The sequence below is a fragment of the Anser cygnoides genome, chromosome 24, assembly GCF_040182565.1.
Source record: "Anser cygnoides isolate HZ-2024a breed goose chromosome 24, Taihu_goose_T2T_genome, whole genome shotgun sequence".
Taxonomy (NCBI): domain Eukaryota; kingdom Metazoa; phylum Chordata; class Aves; order Anseriformes; family Anatidae; genus Anser; species Anser cygnoides.
Window position 1 is genome coordinate 7,397,501 of NC_089896.1, and position 22,511 is coordinate 7,420,011.

The 22,511-nt window shown below is 41.1% G+C and overlaps 1 protein-coding gene across 7 annotated transcripts in view; it reads left to right on the forward strand.

Annotated features, from left to right (window-relative positions):
• The window catches only part of SRRM1 (serine and arginine repetitive matrix 1), an 18,178-nt gene extending 6,127 nt beyond the window's left edge, over nt 1–12,051 (forward strand). For 3 of the 7 annotated variants that reach the window (XM_066982689.1, XM_066982690.1, XM_066982684.1), the window contains 15 exons: nt 1–132; nt 345–457; nt 881–1,081; nt 1,571–1,774; nt 2,320–2,439; nt 3,928–4,199; nt 4,344–4,424; nt 4,764–4,850; nt 5,453–5,597; nt 6,150–6,191; nt 7,880–7,984; nt 8,325–8,783; nt 9,707–9,893; nt 10,654–10,848; nt 11,066–12,051. The exon at nt 1–132 is cut by the window's left edge. In XM_066982689.1, coding sequence (XP_066838790.1) covers nt 1–132; nt 345–457; nt 881–1,081; nt 1,571–1,774; nt 2,320–2,439; nt 3,928–4,199; nt 4,344–4,424; nt 4,764–4,850; nt 5,453–5,597; nt 6,150–6,191; nt 7,880–7,984; nt 8,325–8,783; nt 9,707–9,893; nt 10,654–10,848; nt 11,066–11,170 — 2,448 coding nt within the window. In that variant the 3' untranslated portion in view covers nt 11,171–12,051. The remainder of the gene's footprint in view (nt 133–344; nt 458–880; nt 1,082–1,570; nt 1,775–2,319; nt 2,440–3,927; nt 4,200–4,343; nt 4,425–4,763; nt 4,851–5,452; nt 5,598–6,149; nt 6,192–7,879; nt 7,985–8,324; nt 8,784–9,706; nt 9,894–10,653; nt 10,849–11,065) is intronic. The other 4 variants (XM_066982685.1, XM_066982686.1, XM_066982687.1 and 1 more) reach the window with 4 other exon arrangements.
• Nucleotides 12,052–22,511: the final 10,460 nt, after the last annotated feature.

Genomic DNA, 22,511 nt, shown 5'->3' on the forward strand with positions numbered 1-22,511 from the left:
TTTTTGAATGGGAAAAATGCTAGGGAGTTCATGGGAGAACTGTGGCCACTGCTGTTAAGTGCACAGGAAAACATTGCTGGTATTCCAACTGCATTTCTGGAATTGAAGAAAGAAGAAATTAAACAGCGACAGGTAGGATTTTGTTACAGACTTGTGGGTGAGTTGTGAGCACTGCGCAGGATTAGTGGCTGTGTAAGTATTGGCATTCAGATATTTTGTGTTTAGCAGAACTCTTACTTGAGCAATAAATACCTTAGTCTGAAGTAGTAGTTCTTTTTGTTTAAAATAGATTTTTGATAAGGTCTCTGTGTTACCTCTGAGTTAAGTGACATTTGGTTGCTTAGATAGAGCAAGAGAAACTGGCTTCTATGAAGAAACAAGATGAAGACAAGGAGAAGAGGGACAAGGAAGACAAAGACAACAGAGAAAAGAGAGACAGATCCAGGAGTCCAAGAAGGTAATGAAAATGCACAGGCAATGTCTCAACAGTACTCTAGACTGGGGTGAAGAATGCATGGCAGAGAAAAGTCACTGAAGTTTGAAGTAGCTCAAGGGGAATATTTCCAGCAAGCTAGTTTGACTTACTGCTGAACAGTAATTGCAATTACTAGAGCAACATTGAAACAGGTGTTGTTTACATTAGGAACTGTTTTTAATAAGTTGTTCTGTTCAAGGCTTTGTCTCATTTTTTTGAAGTTTGAAATCTTAATTTGGCTGTAAATTACTAGCAGAAAATCTGAAGTAGTCCTACATATGTTTTAACTGCTGTAGACAGTACTGAGAGCCTGCCTGATTAAGAAGAGCTTTAAGCTCCCAAATATCACTGGTTTTTATTTTCGCATACGTTGTTTCATTATATTATGGTGCTTCTTTTTCGCAGACGCAAATCACGGTCTCCTTCCCCTAGAAGGAGGTCATCACCTGTCAGAAGAGAGCGGAAACGCAGCCATTCTCGCTCCCCTCATCACAGAACCAAGAGCCGTAGTGCTACTCCTGCACCAGAAAAGAAGGAGGCAACTCCTGAGCCGGAACCCTCTGTGAAACCAAAGGAGACTCTTGTTCAAGAGGCAACTTCAAACAGGTAAGCGATAACTTTGTGTGTAGAACTATGTATTACTTTTAACAAGAATTAAGATAATTTTCTTTTTTTTTTTTTTAAAGATCGTTCCCCCTAGCTTGTGTAGGGGCAATGTCTGCTTCTCCCTATCCCCCTAAAATGGCAAAAGAATTTAAGAATCATCAGTAAGATTTTTTTTTCCTATGTAGAATTCTAAAAGTAGGGTGCTAAGCTGCCACTGTTGTTTCATCGTACTGGGCATCTTTTCTTCTTCTGACAATGTCATCTTGTTTCCTAGCAAGTTAAGAGAGAGCTTGATTATTACTTTTTCTTGTCTTTGAATCTTTGTACCATATTCTAATTCTTTTCACAATTTTGAAGTGGGGTCTGTAATGTCTTGTCAGTGGATGGGCAAGAGAATGTTGTTGGAGAACATCTTGTCAGCTTCTAAAATGTTACTCCAGTGGTTACAGTTTATATGTGCTTGTAAATTAATTCTTTGTTTTTTAATAGTGATATCCCAAAAGCTCCTAAATCTGAACCTCCTGTGCCAGAGACTAAGGAAACTTCACCAGAACGTAATTCAAAGAAGGAGAGAGAGAAGGAGAAAGAGAAGACTCGTCAAAGATCCCCAACTCGGTCCAAGTCGAGGTCAAGGTCTCGATCCCGTTCTCCATCTCATTCTCGGCCAAGAAGGCGTCATAGATCACGGTCAAGGTAGGGCTTCTATTTGTCTTGATTGCAGAGATTGAGAACTGAATATTTTCTTCTGAAATTGCTATTTAATGTAATGCTCTCAGTTAAGGTAATGATGTTTTTAATGATGTTGAGCTGTGAGTGTTTTAGGCCAAATGAGAATGACACATTCAGTGAATAAGCATGCTCAGGAGTTTTCTTCATATCAGTTCATGGGAAGATTCTTACAGGGACTTACACTGACTGGGGAAAGAACGGGGTACTTAATGCTGAGTGTGGCATTTGATAGTGGCAGTTGTGTAGCCTTTTAGTAGGTAGGTTTACTGAAGATTTTGCAAATTTCCGCCTCCCACTGTTTTGTTTTTTTTTTTTTACTACTTAGTATAAGGTATTGGTAAACTTAAAAACACCGTGGCTGAACATACCGCTTGGCACCATAATTTAAATGCTGCTGTAATGTAATGCACTTGGAGAGAAGCAACTTTCCACTCAATTCCCTGAGGCTAAATTTCCTCAAATCTGAAAGTTAGGTAGTTGCTTTTCATTTGAATTTTTGATTGTGACAGGTCTTACTCTCCTAGAAGGCGACCAAGCCCAAGACGACGACCATCTCCAAGGAGGAGGAGTCCTCCAAGGCGAATGCCTCCCCCACCCAGACACAGAAGAAGTAGATCGCCTGTGAGGAGGTAAGATTCCCTTTTTTTGAGACACTTGAATATTTTATACTTAGATTTAGAAGATAACAGTCATTCCTGAAAACTCAATGTTATCAAAACCACCTTGTTCATCTTAACTCAATACTGTTTGTAATATATAATTTGAGTGATGTAAAAACTGCGATGTCATATTTCATAAGTGTGTGGGGGCATTCTAGTTGCTGTGGGATGATTTCTTATGAAATTATTGCTGAGAATTCCACTTCTTTGAAAAGTAGCAACTTCAACACTTCCTTGAAATAGCTCTGGGTAGCTCCCAGCTTAGACAGACGTGACATCTTTTCTAACAGTTTTTTTCCCCACTTGAGGGAAAATGTCGAACAATTCACTATGAATTTTACTGTTAGGGATTTTTTTACTATGAGTCATTTTTCCATCACATAAAGTTAAGGTCAAAATTGAACTTTGACTTGAAATGTATTTCTTCATGTTCTTTTGCTTCAGTAAATAAAAATCTTTTCAGATTGTCTCTTGGGTGTTGAAGGTTATATTTTTGATGGCACGAGGAATTTTTCTAGTAGGAAAGCTCCGAGTTGTACTGCAGAGAATTGTATACTTAGGGTAATGTCAAAATAGATGTTTGTCTTCATAGGAAGAGAATAGATTCCTGTTTTCGTCGTAGAAAGAGAATTAGTGATGCTTCCTGTGTACAATAGTTCTTCCTTTTTAAGAAGGAACAATTCTTCCTTTTTTTTTGTTTATGACAAGGTGATAAGTACTTTATTGAGTTTGTAAAGATGCTCATTTTGCACAGTTACTGTGAGAACTGTGAAAAGTATCAAATATGTATGTTTCAAGATGTACAAGAGCTCCCTTTCAGCAAATGTTTATCTCACTCAAGGTAGGGTTTCTTTTTTCCAGGTTCTCAGGAATTCTGCAGCCAAAGGTGGATTCTGCAGGTACACAATTACAACAGAACTTGCCACAAATTTTGCCGCAGAATTCTAGAGGCCCTACCTTTTTAAAATTGCAAAGTAAAGTTGAAAGACTAAAACATAAGGAGGGATATACTGATTCAGAATTGTTAAGCTGAATTTTTTTCTTCCTGGTATAAAAACTTTTTAACATACTTGCCCGCTAAACTCTTAAATAGATCTATTTTGAAGATCATTAAATCACATGTGCTAACATGGAGAATTCTCTTAACCATCCGATAGTTAGAAAGCCCAAAGAAAACTAATTGTACCCAGGAGAAAAGCTTAGTTGTAGTCTGTAGATTGACAGAAAGCAAGCAAAGGTAACACTAACATTTTTTTTTTCTCACTGTAGTTTAAAGATAACTGAAAGATTGGTTGTTAATCTTTTCTACAAGCCACGTGTTGAAGGCTGTCCACCATGTTTTGGAAGTGCTGTTGTATGTGGCTCTCTATGTGCTTGCAAACAAATGCAGTTCTGTGTTCATGCTCAAACATTTCCTAAGCTGACTAGTCATAGTCTAATGTTATATTTGATTTGCAGGAGAAGACGGTCATCAGCATCTTTATCTGGTAGTAGCTCCTCTTCCTCCTCCTCACGTTCCCGATCACCACCAAAGAAACCACCTAAAAGAACTGTATCCAGTCCTCCTCGTAAAACACGTAGGATGTCTCCTTCTGCAAGCCCTCCTAGGCGGAGGCACAGACCATCTCCACCAGCAAGTCCACCTCCAAAACCACGTAGATCTCCAACACCTCAGCAGTCAAATCGTTCAAGAAAAAGCCGTGGCTCTGTTTCACCTGGCAGAGCATCAGGTAACAAAAATTTTCAGCACTTTAATCTTCTTGTGCTTTCATTTTCTCAGAGATGGTATTTACAGTTTGTGAGAGCAGAAAAGCATGCACAGATATTAAAAAAAAAAAAAGTTACAGCAAAGTTATTTGACTTTTGTCCTTTAGCACCCAAACATAAGAGTACTGAAAAAAGAGAATCTCCTTCACCAGCGCCAAAACCAAGGAAAGCTGAGCTGTCTGAATCGGGTATGGTTCTCACTTTTCAACACTGGTTTTGGGTGGGGTTTTTAATCAGGTGTATGACAATAAAAGATACTAGTAAAGTGCCAAACCTGTTGATAAACCAGCATTGAAAGAAAGATTTTTTCAGAAGCATAAATATAATCACTCATATTGCGTAAGGTCTTTCATCTGAGCTTTCTTGGAAAAAGCTAAGCCGAAGAATAGTCCAGACTCAATACAACCTTAAGATGAGGAGAGTTAATTAAAAAAAAAAAAAGCTTGATCTGCTGTACTTAATTACTTCTGCCTCAGTAAGACATATTTGTATTTTTAATTTATTTTTTTCTGTATGTACCTTTTCAGAAGAAGATAAAGGTGGTAAAATGGCTGCAGCAGATTCTGTGCAACAGAGGCGTCAATACAGAAGGCAAAATCAACAGTCTTCATCTGGTATGGATAATGTACATTTCCTAAAATTGGGTTGTATATATTTACCACTCATAATCAAGTACCTTTATTCTTCGTGAAAGTAGTGTGAGCAATAATAATTTTTTTTAAGGTTATGGTATGTATCATTATGAATTTGCATCTTTAAAAGTTGCACTTCTAAACTCTTACGATCATACACAAATATTGTTTACTATCATAGAATCATACTATGGTTTACTTAAACTATTGATGCATTAGGTTATTTTCTAATAACTTGGGTTTTTGCTTGCTTGAGGTCAGTAAGATAGCCTGGACTCGTTGTAGATTTTTGTCCACTTTGTTTTTATATATAACAGCAGTTGACTTCTTTTTTTTTTTTTTTTTAGGTTACCTGGCTAGTTAAATGTTATGTGGACGGTTAGGTTGCTGCAAATTTTATTACCCAACTCTGATGGCTTTATTTATCACTTCAACTAATGTTTGTAGTTGAATTGCTTCTAAACAGAGGCTTCTTGTTTTGCAGGAGTGGAAGTTAGTGTAAACAACAGTATAACCATATCAGTAACTGTGTAATGAGTGTCATGAGAATCATATTCCAGAGAATAATTCTTCTACATTTATAGATTCTGGCTCCTCATCTTCGTCTGAAGAGGAAAGACCTAAAAGATCCAATGTGAAGAATGGGGAAGTTGGTAGACGCCGACGCCATTCACATTCACGCAGTCCATCACCATCTCCACGAAAACGACAGAAGGAATCCTCCCCTCGGTAATTTCTTCTTAAGTTGGGCATAACTGATGTCTTTTTTTAATAACTGGTTAACGTTGTGTTTATTTGCTATGCAACTGTCAGCAACTACCCAAAAGAATTTAGCCCAAAATTGTGCAAGCAGATAATCCTTTTTCTCCAAAGTAACTGTCAAAAGAAAATGAGGATCTCAATGCTGGTTCTAGTAAGCTTCCTCTATAGTGACGTGATTGTGTTCTGACCTGTAATGCTTTATTAAAAGCCCCTACTATGAACTAAACTTGTGGAAAAGTTCATGGAATTCTCTTAAAATTGCTAGCCTTTGGAAATCACAAAGATAAATTTTATTTATTTTAATACAGACTGCTTTTTATTCTATTTCCTTGAAGTATCTTCCACTGCCTGTCAAAAATGGGATGCTGGATTAGATGGACCTTTGGTCTGCTTCAAGATTGCATTCTTCTTTGGCTCATTTGTTGAGAATTACCCTGAACTTTACTTGAACTTGCTCATTTTTGCCTCAAATATACGGCAGTTAGATGTTTTGTTTTGTTTTTTCTCCACTGCTATCAGGATGCAGATGGAAAAGAGGTGGCAATCACCAGTGATGAAAAGGTTGGTTAGAAATTAATCTGTTAAACAAGATTTGCATATCAAAAGTCATTTAGATAGGCTCTCACTTACTTTGTCATGGACACGTACTTCTGCCCTTTGGATTTGTGCACTCAAAGCAGTAAGGCGAAGGAAATTCAGTCTGATCTGTTCCTTGTTGGTTTGTATTTGGGACCTTTTCACTGGCAGGGAAAAAAGACCAAACAAAAGAAGCGCCTGTACTATCTCCTGGAAGAGAGGCTACTTGATAATTCTAATAAGCCTGTAACAGCTAATAACACTAATGTTCTCACTGATGCCTGAAAATAACTGAATACTTGCCTTTCATATTACAACTAAAACCCTTCCACGGACTTGCAATAGGTGATAAAGATCTTGATGTTCTGGGTCACACTTAATTTGTGTTTTCAGTACTCTCATTCTTCCCATCCATAAGGTATTTGGAGGTAGTAGTCGTATACTAATAGCTAACACTTACTTTTTTTCTTTTCTTATGTAGGCAGTATTGTTAACTCTTCTATTTGTGGAATTGTTTGGTATGTGTTGATCTTGGAATGTTGGAACCTCAGTGTATGATGGGTTTATTGATCTGACATAATCACTCGTGAGCAATCTGTGAATTAAGACCTAGCTAGAATACGGTTGCAGCATACATAATGATGTGAGATTGTGTGACTACTTCTACCAACGTAGTCCGTTCTAATCACGTATCTTGTCATTTATCAAACAATTCTATGTAAAACAGATTGGAATTCAAAGATCTTAGTATGCTGCAAGTTTTATGCATAGTTTAAATTCACCTATTGCTTATTGTGTAACTGCTTAAACACATTTAATTAGGGCAACCATGACATTAGAGGCTGTTTTTCTCCAGATCATAAAATAATGTGTTTTGCAGTAAACTCTTCCTATAAAAAGTGTAATTCATTGCCTTGGAGAACAACAGCCAGGGAAGAATGTTTTTTCTATACAAAATGCAAGTTTTCCTCCCTTTATAACTTCAGGAAAGTACAAGCTTTATTGAAACTTCCGTGGAAGTCTGTTTTAAACCTTATCTTGGAGAGCAGAAAATAGCTTATTTTGTGATAACTTGAATCCAGATAGCTTCAGTTTTGCAATAGCTGATTAATTATTCTTAGCATTTCAAGGAATAAGTCATTTTGGATTTCAGATACGTAGATAAAAGCTGTTTTCAAGTTTCACACTTAAAATTGATCCAACTTCAGACTCTTGCTGAAAGCATTCCCAGTTCCTCCCTTACGTTACACCTAGCAGTCATTACTGTGTGATGACTGAGAGTTTTTGTTGTTGTTGTTGAATCAGTAAGCTGGTCTGACTCATTACATGATCACTAGATTCAGCCCAAGGAAAGTGGCAGAAATGAGCTTTCAGGAGAAGAAGATAGGAGAGAGTGGGGCTTCCTCTTTGGTTGCAGGGTGCAAATAGGTCAGGTTAAGCAGAATGTGAAATTCTTGTGAGTGGTGTTGTGGGGTCTGAAGATTACAATGAAAATCTATTCTCTTACTCTCTAGAAACACTTGGATATATATTTTTTTCCCATTAGTGGTTTTACTAGAATTAGGAGTACATGAGGAAGATGCTATTGTATAGTGAAAGCATAATAATAATAATTAAAAAAAAATCTCACAGCTCAGTTGCAATTTTTCTGAGTAATCCCTTTATCTCCTTAGTAGGAGGAGGAGAAGTCCATCACCCCCACCAGCCAGGCGACGGCGCTCTCCTTCGCCTGCCCCTCCTCCTAGGCGGCGACGGTCACCTTCATTGCCTCGCCGAAGGTACTGTATTGCATTTTTGTTGTGAAATGATTGCTTTTTGGTTTGTTGACTTCCAACTATGGTGTGTAAAAGTAAATGCCATAATACAGGAAACCCGTTCCTTGATTCACAGCTTTACTAAGGGGAATATAGTTCTGCTGCCGAGATTTCCTATGGTAGGCATGTGGTCTGGATACAGTTTGATTGCTGTTATCAGGTACTGAATAACATCTATTAAGTTGATTTTTCCAAAAAGTTTTTATTTAATAAAGTTTTTAAGAATTTCAGAGGAATGATCATGTAATCATTTGAAATTAATTCACATGGCTGTTTGGCACCTGAACATCTGTTTTCTTTCTAGGTCTCCGTCACCACCCCCACGTAGACGCTCACCTTCTCCACGGAGATACTCTCCACCAATACAGAGACGATACTCGCCTTCTCCACCTCCTAAGAGAAGAACAGCTTCTCCTCCTCCCCCTAAACGACGAGCATCACCGTCTCCACAGTCAAAACGCAGAGTCTCGCATTCACCACCACCAAAACAAAGGAGCTCTCCAGCTGCTAAAAGGCGTTCACCTTCGATATCTTCCAAGCATAGGAAGGGTTCTCCTCCCAGTAGGTCTAATCGCGAAGCACGTTCTCCACCACAAAACAAAAGGCATTCACCTTCACCAAGGCCTAGAGCTTCTCATACTTCTGCAAGCCCACCACCACTGCGAAGGGGAGCTTCAGCTTCACCACAGAGAAGACAGTCTCCATCTCCAAGCACTAGACCCATCAGGAGGGTGTCAAGAACGCCAGAACCTAAGAAGACAAAGTAAAAAAAAAAAAAAAAAAAAAAAAAAATCAGTCTTATTTGTTGTTGGTGGTTTGATATTATTTTTTTTAATTTTATTTAATAATACAATGAGAATAGCTGGGGGATCACATGGAAGTGGTTCTGATGTATTGTGAGGTCACTCAAGTAGTGGGGGCTCTGTTGGCTTTCATAGAACCGACCCCTAAGTGATTTTTCTGAAGTTTATTTTAATCAGTGTTTCCAACCTTAAGTGAGGTGTGGGGAGAAACATTACAGAGGATATAGAGTCTGAGGGGTCTTTTTAGTAGCCTAACAAATTACTGGGAGTGAGCAGATAAAAAGAACTTAAAAACTTTTTTCCTAGCTTTGCTTAAAGCAAAATGAACTTTGCAGTTAGCTTTTAAATAAAACAGAATAAAACTGATACTTTTAATTAGTTCATAAATCATTTCCCACGTGGTTGTGGAAGATAAATACTTAAAATTTTATCAGTTTTCTTTAGTGTGATGTTGCTGTTATGAGCAGATCGTCAAAAGTTTGGTGCTGGCTTATTCTTTCAGCAAGAAAACATAGCTGAACAAAATGGTTTACACTCTTCCTTCATTGGATGATAAAATAGCGCTGCTATTCTCTTGAATTCTAATGAGGTTATAAATTAGTCATATCAGAAAAAGAAAGGGAGCAATCATTCCTGAACAACAATAGCATTATTGTTTAACAAGCTATCAAGTTGCAATATCCTTTTGCATTACGGATACACAATGGTATGAGATCGTTTTGCCCTTTGTAACATACGCCAGCACAGTAACTAATTTTTTTTAAGTGGCTGCTTAAGCAAGTTATAAATACAAATGTTCATTTGACTTTCTGTAATTTTTACTTCCTTGTTTCATGTCATATTTCTAACACTAGAATCTAAGCGTGGCTTTTCTGTTTTCAAGGGCTTCCACACCAAGTCCACGATCTGCAAGACGGGTGTCTTCATCGCGGTCTGCATCAGGATCACCTGAACCAGCTCCAAAAAAACATCAAGGACCTCCATCTCCTGCTCGATCTCGTTCCCCTTCTGCAAACTGGTCACCTGCAAAAAAGGCTAAAAGTCCAACTCAGAGCCCATCACCTGCAAGGGTATTTCTTTGCTAATAAAAGCAATATTGTTTGGGGGTTATGTGACAAGTTATTTTCATAAAGACTTAATGGCTGAACAGCTCTAAGCTTATTCACATGGCAAAATGAAAAATAGCCTTGGAGTGATTTTTTTATAGTTAAAATTCTTACATCACAACACAAACATTTCAAGCTTAACATTTCTGAGTCTGAAAAAAGTGCTGTTATAACTTTAGAAACAAAATACTTTATCATTTCATGAAGTTACTGGGATTACTTAAGTATTGCTTCACCTGTAGTTAGTTTCATGGCCTGCAAAGTGAGGTGATCTGAATTATGCTTGGCAGTGTTATTTGCAAACTATATTCATAATAGGAAAGAACAGATAATTCGGTATTCTTACCTGTTCTGTGAATGTTTCCTAGGGACATTGCATTTCTTTGGTAGAAGAGTATGTTAGGGAGTTAGATTCCACCTGCAGTATTCATTTCTATGAAGAGGCTTGCATGTTGTTGCTGTGACAAGCATATCAAGTTTGTGTGGTGTTAACGTTCTGTATTCAGACAGCACAACCGTGCATTATGTTACTTGACTTCTGGGATTGCTACTGTCAGTTCATTGGCATGTGACTTTCCTCAAGTTCTGAAGGCAGTCTGGACTTCACTGAGTTTCAGAAGTTGCACAGTCCATCTGAATTGCCAAGTATGGGTGTGGGTTTGTTCTAACTGAATTTTTAAGTCTTGGAAATGAGTTGTAATGTCTGTTGAATGGTTTGTTACAGAATTCAGATCAAGAAGGGGGTGGAAAGAAGAAGAAGAAAAAGAAGGATAAGAAGCATAAAAAGGATAAGAAGCACAAGAAACACAAAAAACATAAGAAGGAAAAGGCGGCAGCAGCTACAGCAGCTGCTGCTGTGGCTGCAGCAGATACCACCTCAGCACAGGAAGAACAGGAAGCAGAGACAGAACCCAAAAAGGTAGGAATTTGGTAGATATGACTGTTTCAGAGTCCAGTGTAAGAAAATAGGTAGAGAAGGAGATGAATGTACACAGTACTCTGATAGCAAATAGCAATCTTACTTCAGAAATGCAACTTCCTGTTTCATAACTTTAATTGATGATTTACAATAGCGGGAGGACTGCAGCCCAGCTTGGCTTTCAGTATTTGAAGAAATGTTCTATCTTTGTTTCAAGGAGACAGAAAGTGAACCAGAAGACAACCTCGATGACCTAGAAAAACACCTGAGAGAGAAAGCACTGAGGTCAATGAGGAAGGCGCAAGTGTCACCACCATCTTAGGCTGAATCCTTTGATATAATGTACATTTTATTTGGTTTGTACTCAGAATTCAATTTCAAATTGCTAAATGTGTTTGAGCTTTAGAATATAACATTTGTTGTAATAATTGCTAGGTTGAGGTTCACCATGTACAAAGGGCATGGATTTACATTACAAAAGGTGTCCACAGTGTACTAGTGACATTCTTTCATTGACAGTCAACATAATTTCATTTAGAGTGAGACTTCTTAGAAGCAGTAGGAATTTGTTTTGAAGGTTTTAAACATGACCGTCAGTTCCCTAGTTTCTTTGAAATTCAACAAAGCCTTTAGAATAATTTGTGAGGGTCTCATTTGACTTCTTTTGTATCCACTTACATTATGCTACTAACCTTTGTGGTTTGTAAGCTTGCCCAGAAATAAAACCACTGCAGAATTACCAAGGAAGTACATATATTTTAATGCTTTCTACTGTTGCCTGTACAGTCTCCATTAAAGTAAATCAAGAATAGCAATTTAGAGTGGTACATAAATGAAAGCATGTTGTTTACCAGGACACTGTGGGTTTATATTGATGTAACATGTTGATTTGGAACACTGGAATTTCATTTGTATTTTTATGTTCTTTTTTTAAAGGGCAGTTTCCATGATCAGCAGTCCCAGAAAAATTCCTTCAGTTACATAAATTTTGTTTGTGAGATGTCGTTGCCCCATTCATAAATCTTGTCTCGTTGCGGTTCTTCTGAATGGTATAAGCAACTTTCAGAGATGTGGTCTTTGAAAGTTTGAGGAACCTGAACTTTGGATATTGTCATGTTTTCACTGTTTTTTGTTTTTGTTTTTTTAACTAAAGCTATATAAAGCTTGTGGATTAAACAAAATAAATTTCTAAATTTAAACAGATGTTGGCTATTTTTATATGAACACTTACATTTGCTAATCAGCTTTCTTTTGTACAGGTTTAACAAATACACAGATGAGAAAAAATATTTGATGCAGTATGTTGGCTTTTGAAAAATCAGGACCTTCATTTTTAACTGTTCTATAGATAGCAGAAATAGCCCTTTTTTAATTCAGTGGTGCTCCTAATGTGTCTAGATTGTTTTACTCTTGTTTTGCAAGAACATCAGTCTTACCTGGTCAGCACTCTGTTAGGATGGTAACGTCTAAAAATAAGCGTGCGGGCACACAAAAAAATGTTTGCCAGTGAAAACTGCTTGTCATAGTAAGTAGAATGTTTCAAAGTATTGCAAAAAAATCATGACTTAAATGTCAAGTTTGCATAAATTAACTAAATTTTGTTCATGTCACTGGTTTGAATGATGATCTGAAGAATTCTGGTTGCTCACTGTCTTGTATAGTCATATTTGAAACTTGGTAGATTGCTGCTGTCAAATCTCTAAAAATTCAAGCTCTGGTTCTGATAGCAAGCCAATCTTGGAGTCTAGGGCTCCTCTGGAAGGAGGACTGAAACATACGAGCTTTTGAAAATTTTGTTCTACGTCTGAAGTAGATGTGGTGTGCACAATTAAGTGTAGATATTTGATTAGTCTTCTTACTTGACATTGTGTAGGGTTTTAAAATAAAACTGGTATTATGTAGATACCAGATGCAACTTTTAAAGATAACCCTTGCTTCTTTCTTCATTTCCTTATATGCTGAATCTTTTTTGTTTCTTAGCCTAGTATACATTGAATGCTAGTGCTTGTAAACTTAGTACATCAACGCTCCAGTGTTGAGTGTCATCTGTTATTATATGTGTATAATAAATTCCAAGAACCTTCTGGACAAACACATTTTGAAAAATACATTGGAGTCAGTTTGGTGCTATGAAACTACAGAACCTAACAATGTATTGTGCTAATGTCGTTGCTTCTTTCTTTTTTTTTTCCTGTGGTGTTTCTTGGCAGCGCAAATGATTCTGAAATTCAGTCTTAGAGACTGTATGCGTGCAGTTTTCACAAGGAGTTAACATTCTGTTCTTTACAATTTCCATCTTATTTTCATATGGATTTTTGACCTCTGCATCTTTTAATCTTTGGAGTAATAGAAGCTCTTTAAAAATATTCTGTACCTGAGTCTCTGACAGCTTAACTTTCCTTATTCCCATTTTTCGTCTCCTGCCTCCAGGACTGTACTTTTTGATAAAGGACTTCACTATTGATTTTGGACAAACCATGAAGGAATACCAGAACTTCCCAAGACTTGGGTGTTCCCCCCGCCTTTTCCTCTTTGGAGTTTCAATTCTTAGGTGTCCCCCTTTTTTTTGTGTGTCTATCCATAAAGAATAATTTGTTTGAAAAGAGGAATTAATACACTTTTCAAGAAGAATTTCACTTCTAAATAGAATTTAGCATAATACTTAGGTTCCTTCCTACTTAGCTGTATATCACATTACATTCAAATACTAGACAAGTGATAGCAAGCACCGTTGTCATCTTTTGAGTTACTACACCGTCTCTTGCTGTTCTGAATACCTGTTGTATAGATATTTTGTTTTAGTACAAAATCACTCAAGGATAATAACCTTTAGTGTTTGTGTCTGTACTGTGGAGTTTTGTAGTGGTGAACTGTTGACTTATTGAATTCCTCTCTTGATCGTCTGTAATTGAGATCACATCATCCAAAGTCAAACTTGTCTGATCTGTTTGCCACTCAGTCATCTTGGTTAATCTTTTATCTCTGTTCCTCAGTCCTTTTTGTAGTCATGCAGTTGTAGTTCACAAGGTAACCATGTAGGATGCCTTGTATAATGTGGCAGAATCTCTAGTGCATGAATCATACTTGTTCTTTTTATTCTGAATCTGCTAATGCTGTATGTGTACTTGTTAATCAAGGCTACCTTCCTGAAATGACAGATAAGTGGGTTTATACAACTGACTTGCTGCAACAACTATAACTATGCCAAAAAAAATTATCAAGTTTAATTGGACTTTAATAATTTAGATGAAGATGATTCCACATAAGTAAACCTAAGGATGAAATGAGTCACTGGCAGTTCATAGTAAAGAAAGATGTATTTGTAGCGTCAACAGATGCGACAATAGCAAGGGTGTGTGTAATAGTTTATAGAAACTCACTGTTGAACTATTAAATTTTTCCACTTACGTGACTTTGGAATTTTGCCTAGTGAGTTCTTCATGGGCCAGCTCCCTGAGCTTCACCAGAAGTTTTATACTCACTCTAATTTATGAATTCCCTTAACGTTCAGGACAGAGGCAGTTCTACTGGTTTGTGAAATGTCTATTACTCTGAAAGCTGTAGTCTGAATGATAAATAACATTACCAAAGCAGAGTTCAGCGCTTAAAGTCATAACTAAAATTTTGCATGTCAAAGCTTGCTCAGCTGCATGTTGTCTGACTAATTTGTCTCCCAAGCAGAGGCTCAGAGCTGGAGAACTGTCTAGTGTAGGCTATGACATAAGGTGCACTAACTTGTAGCAGCTTAAATACACACGCGTTTTTGCACACTGCTGATTTCATTCCACAAACACTAAACCTACTAATATGTATCTTTTCATACGGAAAATGCTGTTGAAAGAGTAGCTTTGAGCAGGGCATCGAACTGCATTTCTGTGGAGTTTAAGTTCAGCTGCTGAGTGTGGTAACATCGTTTAGTATAGGATCATTTGCTTATAAAACTTTGACTCGTATCCAGCATTGACAGCAATACTTGGTTCACCTGTCAATCTCTATCCAAAACTGTGGTACAGACTTTGGCAGGCAAAGGAGATCTGCCACTTTTTAGTGTTGCCTTGCAGCTTCTTTCGCTTTACTGGAGGACAGCTTGGTTTTACTGCTGTACCTTTTTAGTTTGCCTGTCATTCACAGAACTTTACAGTGGAATTATTTTTTTTCCCTCTTGGTCAGGTCTCAGTCATTGTAATAAGTTACACTGAAAGTAGTATATTGTTTTAATATTAAAAAGATTCTGAAATCTGAAAACAATAGGCAATTGTATATTTTCAGATTCAATCAACGGTTTGACTTTTGAACTTACTGCTTCGGCTCTCTTAGAACTAGTTTGAAGAGTTCGTATGTTTGAGTCCGTTTTGCTACAGAACGAAGCCAGAAGACACTGTTCCCTGCCCCGGTGGCTGGAGTAGTCCTGTAACAGTGACTTCTGTCGGAGCTCTTTGTCTTAGAAATCAGTCAGTCAGCTGCTTGAAGTACAGCACGCGTATCGCATATTCCTCCTGTATTGCATTCTTGAATGCATAAGGTACATAAACTGTTTAACTTATAACGCAGTCTTTGTTTCAAGGTATATTCTGGTTGAAATAAGCAGCTCAACTTGTTTTCTCTTGTTCAGGTTTAGTTCTGAATTAGTAATATTGTTTTCCAGTAAAAGTGAAGCTGAGCTACCATTCATCATGCTTAAAAACCTTATGGTCCACTTGTGATGTTTAATTTAATTCCTTTGTTGCTTAGATTACCTCTAGTAATCAACATGCAAATACGCAGACAAAGTTCCTCATATGCCCAGTTCTGTGCATGGAAAATGTCTGAGAAGGGTGAGGTCTTATTTCAATGGCCTTAAAATAGTAGAACTACCGATGGTCTTTGTTTAAAGAGGTGGTCCTCAGTCTATTCACAGCAGACATTATTAACACATTTGTCTGTATTACAGGGTTGGCTGGAGGAAGCTAATGCAGGTGGAGAGCTCTGCAGGTTACTCAGGTGCTCTGTGTGTGTGTGTGCTGTGTCATGCAGCAGCTGAAGACACAAAAACAGGGATTCAGCTCGGGGGAGCTGCGCGCTTTTACCTTTAAAGGATTTGTTTTGCTTAAATGCAAGCTGCAGTTATCGCAGGGCCATGCCTCTTCTGTTATCCTTGGATGAATGGAGGGAATTAAAAGCTGCTACCGCTGGCCAGGCTTTGCCAGGACAGGATGCACTTGCGAGTGCCTCTCACCAGGTGGGGCTGGGAGCAGGAAGGCAGGGCTGTGCCAGGGATGGGGGAGAGAAAAAAACGGCTCTGTGACTGGTGTCTTACATTTAAATCAAAACTAGATTTCAACATTCTTCAAGAGGAATCACCGATTAAAATTGTATCAGTTAAAGTTTAATTTAGTTATCTATTAAAATTTACTCAGTGCAGAAACTTCCAGAAAAGGACACCAGGAGAAAGGTGTGAAGCCTTACCTGGGTGATCGTTGATGTGAAACTTGTCTGACCCAAATACCCAAAGATTTGGGTGTTTTTTTAGTAAAAGAAAAGTTTTTTAATAAAATTGTAAAGTAGTCTTTAGGGTCTCTTCACAATGTGAAAAGGACTCACTTTGTGTTGCTGGGCTCACTTGCCCTGTTCACTAAAACGTTGCCTACCTGTTGATGACAATGAAAAGCACTGACGCATACATACATGCAGCAAAGTAGTAAACATTTTTCTGAAGAAAAATATAGAAAGTATACTGAACTTTACCAGAGCTGTTTTAAGTATTGTTAAATGTATTCAATTTGAGGCAGTGAAACAGCATGCAGACTGAGCTGGTCCACAAACCTACCAAAGTAGCACGGGAATTGTTCAGTTTTTCAGCTTTTGAAGAGGAAAATGGCTGTGAAAATCATCAGACATAGCAAAACAACTGGAAAAAAAAAGTTCACGTTTTGTTCTGATTAACTTTCATCTATGTGCAATTTGGCAAAATACTGGGGGGGGGAGGAGGTATTTAACGAAGTCAAAATATGTCTGTAAATTGTATGGTAAGTGCTTACAAGCATACAGGGATGCTGTATCAAATTTACAAAAAATAGCATCAAGCTTAGAGTAGAGACCCACAGAGTTGTAAATTGCATGCCTAGCGTTTATATCAGTTACTTTCTTTAAAGAAAAATGAAACTAAAAATGCAAAATAGGATAAAACTGATTACTTGAAAAGATGCTTCCTGTCTACTAATTTAAATCAAGATTTAAATGAGTGATTTCAATTAATTCAAGCATGCTAATAAACCCTGATTCCACCCATCCCTTCTTAAGCAAGAGAAAATGGGGAGCTCTCAGCCTCCTGCTGGAACAGAACACAATGTCTTCCATGCCAGGGCTTTAGGAAATTTGGTGCTGGCTGCTCTTGGAGACAGGACAGTAGATTAGATGGAGACAGCCCGATCCATTAGGGTAATTTCTGTGTTTAGGCTAGCAGTGCCAGCTCTGGCCCAGTATACAGCGGGCCACTTAATTAAATTTTATATCTTCTCTTATCTGCTAGAGGGTTTGCTGAACTGGAAGCTGTTGCTTAAGGGAGAATGATTATAACTACTTTGCAGAACTAAAAGTACTGTTGGAAAGTACTGTTGTTTTTTTTTTTTAATCTTTCACTTAAAATCATGAGCTGCAGTATGCTTCCTATGCATTTTGCTGATGTCTTATGTAACTGAGAAGGGGCTGTGTCCGAACAGCAAACAGGTATCACACAGGGCCAGCTAGTGTACCAAGCAGGGGAAATACTATGGAAAATCCATATGCTTCCTTAGCTGGGAGTGTCGTATTTTATAATGTGCTGGTTCCTGGGGCAGGTGAGTCAGTCATTGTGCTTTCGTTTGTCCAGGTGAAACTGGGATTAGAGGGCACAGTGACTCACAGCGACAGTGACCTCCTGCTATATGCACCCACTTGTTCAGCAATGTTTTACTTCTATTTTTTGCTGAGATTGTTTTGGATAACCCAAAAATCAGCACTGCAGGAAAGAGCTTGCTGGCTCCCAAACTGGGACCAGCATCGAGTGCTGGCAGCGCCCCAGCAGCTTTGGGAGATTTGCTGCAGAGGGGTGGGTGACTCTGAGCCTTTACCGCAAGGTGCTCTAGTCACAAAGCATTTATCTTTGCAGTTTGTATCATGGCAGATTCCTCAAGAATGGCATTTTCTCTCGTCTGGTATCAGTCCCTGGGGGTTTGCACGCTGAAAGCCCGAGGCAGGCGGTTGTGCAGGACTTAACCTCTCGGCTGTGAGCTGTCTCCAGGGACTGGGGGAGGCTGCTCAGGCCAGGGGGTGCAGGGGAACAGGAATTGCTTTTAATTCCCACGTCTGTTTCCCCACCCAGGGCATGCTGCAATCCATGATGTAACGAGTTAAACAGCAGAAGGGATGTGGGTCTGGCTGAGGCCTTCCTTCTATACAAACGCAGGATGTGTTTGCCCCTCGGGCAGAGCGCTGTAGGTAGCCCTTGCTTGGGAAATCAATGCTGCCTTTGTGTGTGCAGCCAGCCCGAGCAGCTGTGCGTTTTGTGAACAATTCCTGCGCAGGAGAGGCTCAGCCAGGAGGCGAGATGGGAGCAGGGCCTCGCTGAGCGGCCACGAGGGCTGTAGGGCCGGCGCCCGGCAGCGATACAGGCCCATGACGCAACCGGCTTAGAGGAGGATCTTGCCACTGCATTAAGGTAATAAATCCAGGGCATAGGAGGTGCTTACAGAGAATCCGAGAAGGCTGTTGTCTAATAGATAGCTGACTGCTCAGGTCGCTCTTTCCAGTTGCGGGAGAGGAGCGGGGCTGGTCTGGAGCATGTGAGCTGCATCCACAGTCCCTGGGTGCAGGGTGGGAGCCGCGTGGGGTGATGCTCATGGCATGCCAGCCTGGATAGCTCTGGATCCTTCCGTTTTACTTAAAAGAAAATATGGAAAACAGTGCTATCTTGGGCAAGCAACGAAGGGGAAAGAATTGTTCAGTCCCTCTGCAAAAGCTTTGTGTTAAATCCAAGGGCAGAGCTTCAGCTCATGCAAATTGTTGCGGCTTCGTTGCAATAAATGGCGTTTTAGTTGCTGACATCAGATTGGGGGTGGCCCCTGGAGAGAAGTTTCACCTTATGCAGCCAGACTTACAGAAGCATGCACATCACTTATCTTCTTGGCCAGATCTCCCCTCCTGTTTTCTCCCCACCCTTGAGCTGCGCTGATGCCGCGTCCCACCCCGGGCCATCCCCAGCAGCGCCCATCTCGGCTGCCTTCGTGGCGCTGCCCACACCTCGGGGTGTGCTGGGAGAGGTCAGGGTGTCAATGTCCCTGGTGGGACAGACCCTGCCTGGGCTTGCAGCACTATTTGGGAAGATCACGAAAAAGTATTTGGCTGGGGACAGCAGCTTTTTGTGATTCCTCATTCAGGTTTTAAAAATAGTCTGTCTGCTTCAAATGAATGACTGAAGCTAGCAGAGTTGTTATGAAAAAGTCAGATCTCCTTTGTAAATAGCCTCCACATGCTTCCCCTCTCCAGAAGGGGTTTTCAGCTCCCATTAAAGATTGGTCTCTATGTCAGCTGGACTTTAGCTCAGAGAGCAGATTTGACTACCGATGTGAAAAAATTACCTTTGTCATTGCAATGATATTTTTTTAATGTGACAGAAATGGTTTGGCTCCTTTCCAGCTTGTTAAAACCTCTGCAAGTCCACATGCACCGACACAAGGGGACAAGAAGACAATTATATTAAGTGCATGATTGGCAAAACAGAATCGAGCTCTTTCTTATTTATTTTTAATCTATTACAAACACGTGAATGAATCCTTTTATTATTTATGCTTGAGGATAAAGCGAGCTGTTCTCACAGCTTCTGGAGGAAGCAGACTCCACTTTCAGCTTCAACTCTTCTTTCCGGGCAAGGAAAATGGACACCTCGCTGTTATCCAGGGCAGAGATAACTGACAGCAATTATGTGAAAATGGAGCAACTTGCACATTTTGTGGGAGACCCGGGAACTACCCAGGAGGAGACCAGCTCCATGTACGCAAGGCACAGGACAGGGTGAGTGGCTCATGGTGGTGGTCTGTGGGTTCCCGAGGCCTCCACAGAGTAAACCTCACTGCTGAGAGCGAGCTTCGTCCTCCCGAAGGCTCTCAGACTGCTTCAGCTGGGGCATCCTGTGAGCTCGGTCACCCCGGCGTCTGCTTACTGCTCCGAATGGCGGCTGGGGCTGCAGCAGCACCTCAGCCGGAGCTGCAAGCACTGTTCTCCAGCTACAAAGCTTTGCTTCATCACTTGTCCAAATTATGCTGCATGCACAAAACACCTTGTCTCAAGGTTAGCTCTGTTGCTAACAGAGACTTGGCCTTTCTCCAGCTGCTGCTTCCTTCCTCCCTGTACTCAGTGCAGCATTCAGTGCCTTTCACTGCCTCAATGGCAGCTTGGAGAAACTGCAGCAAAATGTTAATGTAATTTGCTGCTCGGTGTCCTTTTCTGATCATTTCTCACTGGGGAAGAAAGGAAATGATGACGGTCCTGAGCTGAGGACCCTGCACTGAAGATTGCTCCGCCGGGGCCTTCTTCCCAGTGCCATGGCAGGAGCCCAGCTCTGAATGCTGCCGTTGTGATCCCTGCGGCTGTTTGGCTCTGCTGGGGAAGGGGCCCTGGCTCCCAGGCCTTTTGAGCAAGCTGTAACAGTTTGGGGTTATCAAATGTGAATAAAAGATCCGTGTACCCCTGCGCCTTTCCACATCCACTGCAATCGCCACAGCTCTGCTTTGCCATGAGTGTGTTGCACCCACCTGCCATCAGCCACAAACACACAGTTGATTTTGTCAAACCAAAAATTAGTTTCTTTTGCTGGAAGTGAAGCCCCCAAAGGAACTAAAAATGCTCTGAAGTCGCTGTCCATGTCAACCTGATTTGTCTGCAGTAACTTTTCCCCCTAGAGGAGCCCAACGTGTTTTGCCCATTGCAGCCGATTTTCCAGTGATGCAGGTGGTGCACAGGCTTTGCTGGGGTCTTGGGGACCATAGTTTGTCCTCTCAGCTCCTCGGTGCTGGACACCGGTGTCCTAGCTGGGTGAGCAGATGGCCAGATCCCAGCCTGGTGCTGTGTGGGCCTCCATGGTTTTCAGGAGGAACCAAGGCAGTTTGCATGCAACCAGCAGCACTGGTTTATCTGGGCTGATTGCAGCGGGGATTTGCCTGCGGAGCCGAGGCGGCTCCAGCCCCTGCTCCAGCTCCTCCTGCGTGGCTGCCGGGCTCCGCGCTGCCCCCACACCCTGACAGCGCCCAGCAGCGGCCCTGGCACCACCCTCGGATGGAGACATCGAGGATGCAGAATGCAAGGAGCAGCGTTCCCCAGCACCAGCAGCAGCGGCCCCTGCCACGATGTGCCCTGTGTTGGAACTCGGGCATGGGCTGAGGACTGGGGCCGTGCCCTGCCCTGCCCGGGGGTGGGCTTGCTTGTGAAATAACCCCCTGGAGGGATAGGGAGTCCCAGGCTAACCAGTTCCTGTAGGGGGGAGTTATGTGGAAATTGGGGGTCTGGGTGTAACCAAACCTTGCTTGGGTTTGCCGTGCTACAGACAGGGAGCTGCCCTGCTGCACTGGAGCCCGAGCAGCTGTGCGCATGGATTTTCCCCCCAGGTTGTGTCCACTGATGCAAAGCGAGAAGTCTTCTGATGTTATGACTGGATTAATAGGATAACGCCTAGGCAGATGGTGTGGCATTGGGCGAATGCGGCAGGGACCTTCCCTTCCAAAACAGGGTTTCTGCCAAAATGCCCAGGGAGCCCTAAATCTGTCCACCCCTGTGGTGAGAGCCCTGCAGGCAGCCCAGCGCAGGACAAGGGGTGTGCGGAGGGTTGGACTTCTGCCAGCTGACAACAGGGGATTGGGGCTTATTGTCTCGAAATGCACACCTGTGTTTTAATGAGGGTGTCATTTGAATTTAAATGACATCGCAGATGTAGCCCTGCTAATTGCTCACTTGCATACCCAGAACGTTAGATCAGTAAGAGAAAAGTGAATCACAGAAACCTCTTGTGCATCTAATTGGGAAGGCTGTAGAAAAGCAGACTGTGTTTGAACCACCTCATAGCGGTTTGCACGCTGCCACGCGTGGCTCTGGTGTGGTTCCACTGCTCACCTCGCGGCTGCGAGTGGCCGGGAAGTGCTGCAGATCACCTGGCGGTGCTGCCACCCGTGGATGGGACACGGGACGGACGCAGGGGATTTAAAAGGGGAAAGCGTCTGCAGCGCTGGTGCTCAGAGGGATGCTGTGCAGGGCCGGGGGGGCTCCAGTAGCTTGTGTGTGTGCAGCTCCCCGGTGCTGGGCTGGTCCCGTGAGATGGACGGAGGGAGGGGTCGGCCTCTTGCACGGCTGCCCCAGTTTTGCATCTAATCTTCGGGCTCTACATGTCTGTTATATCTATAGGTACCTTAAAGGAGGCTGTAGAGAGGTGGGGGTTGGTCTATTCTCCCACGTGCCTGGTGACAGGACGAGGGGGAATGGGCTAAAGTTGTGCCAGGGGAGGTTTAGGTTGGATGTTAGGAAGTACTTCTTTACTGAAAGGGTTGTTAGGCATTGGAACGGGCTGCCCAAGGAGGTGGTTGAGTCGCCATCCCTGGAGGTCTTTAAAAGACGTTTAGATGTAGCCCTTAGTGATATGGTTTAGTGGAGGACTTGTTAGT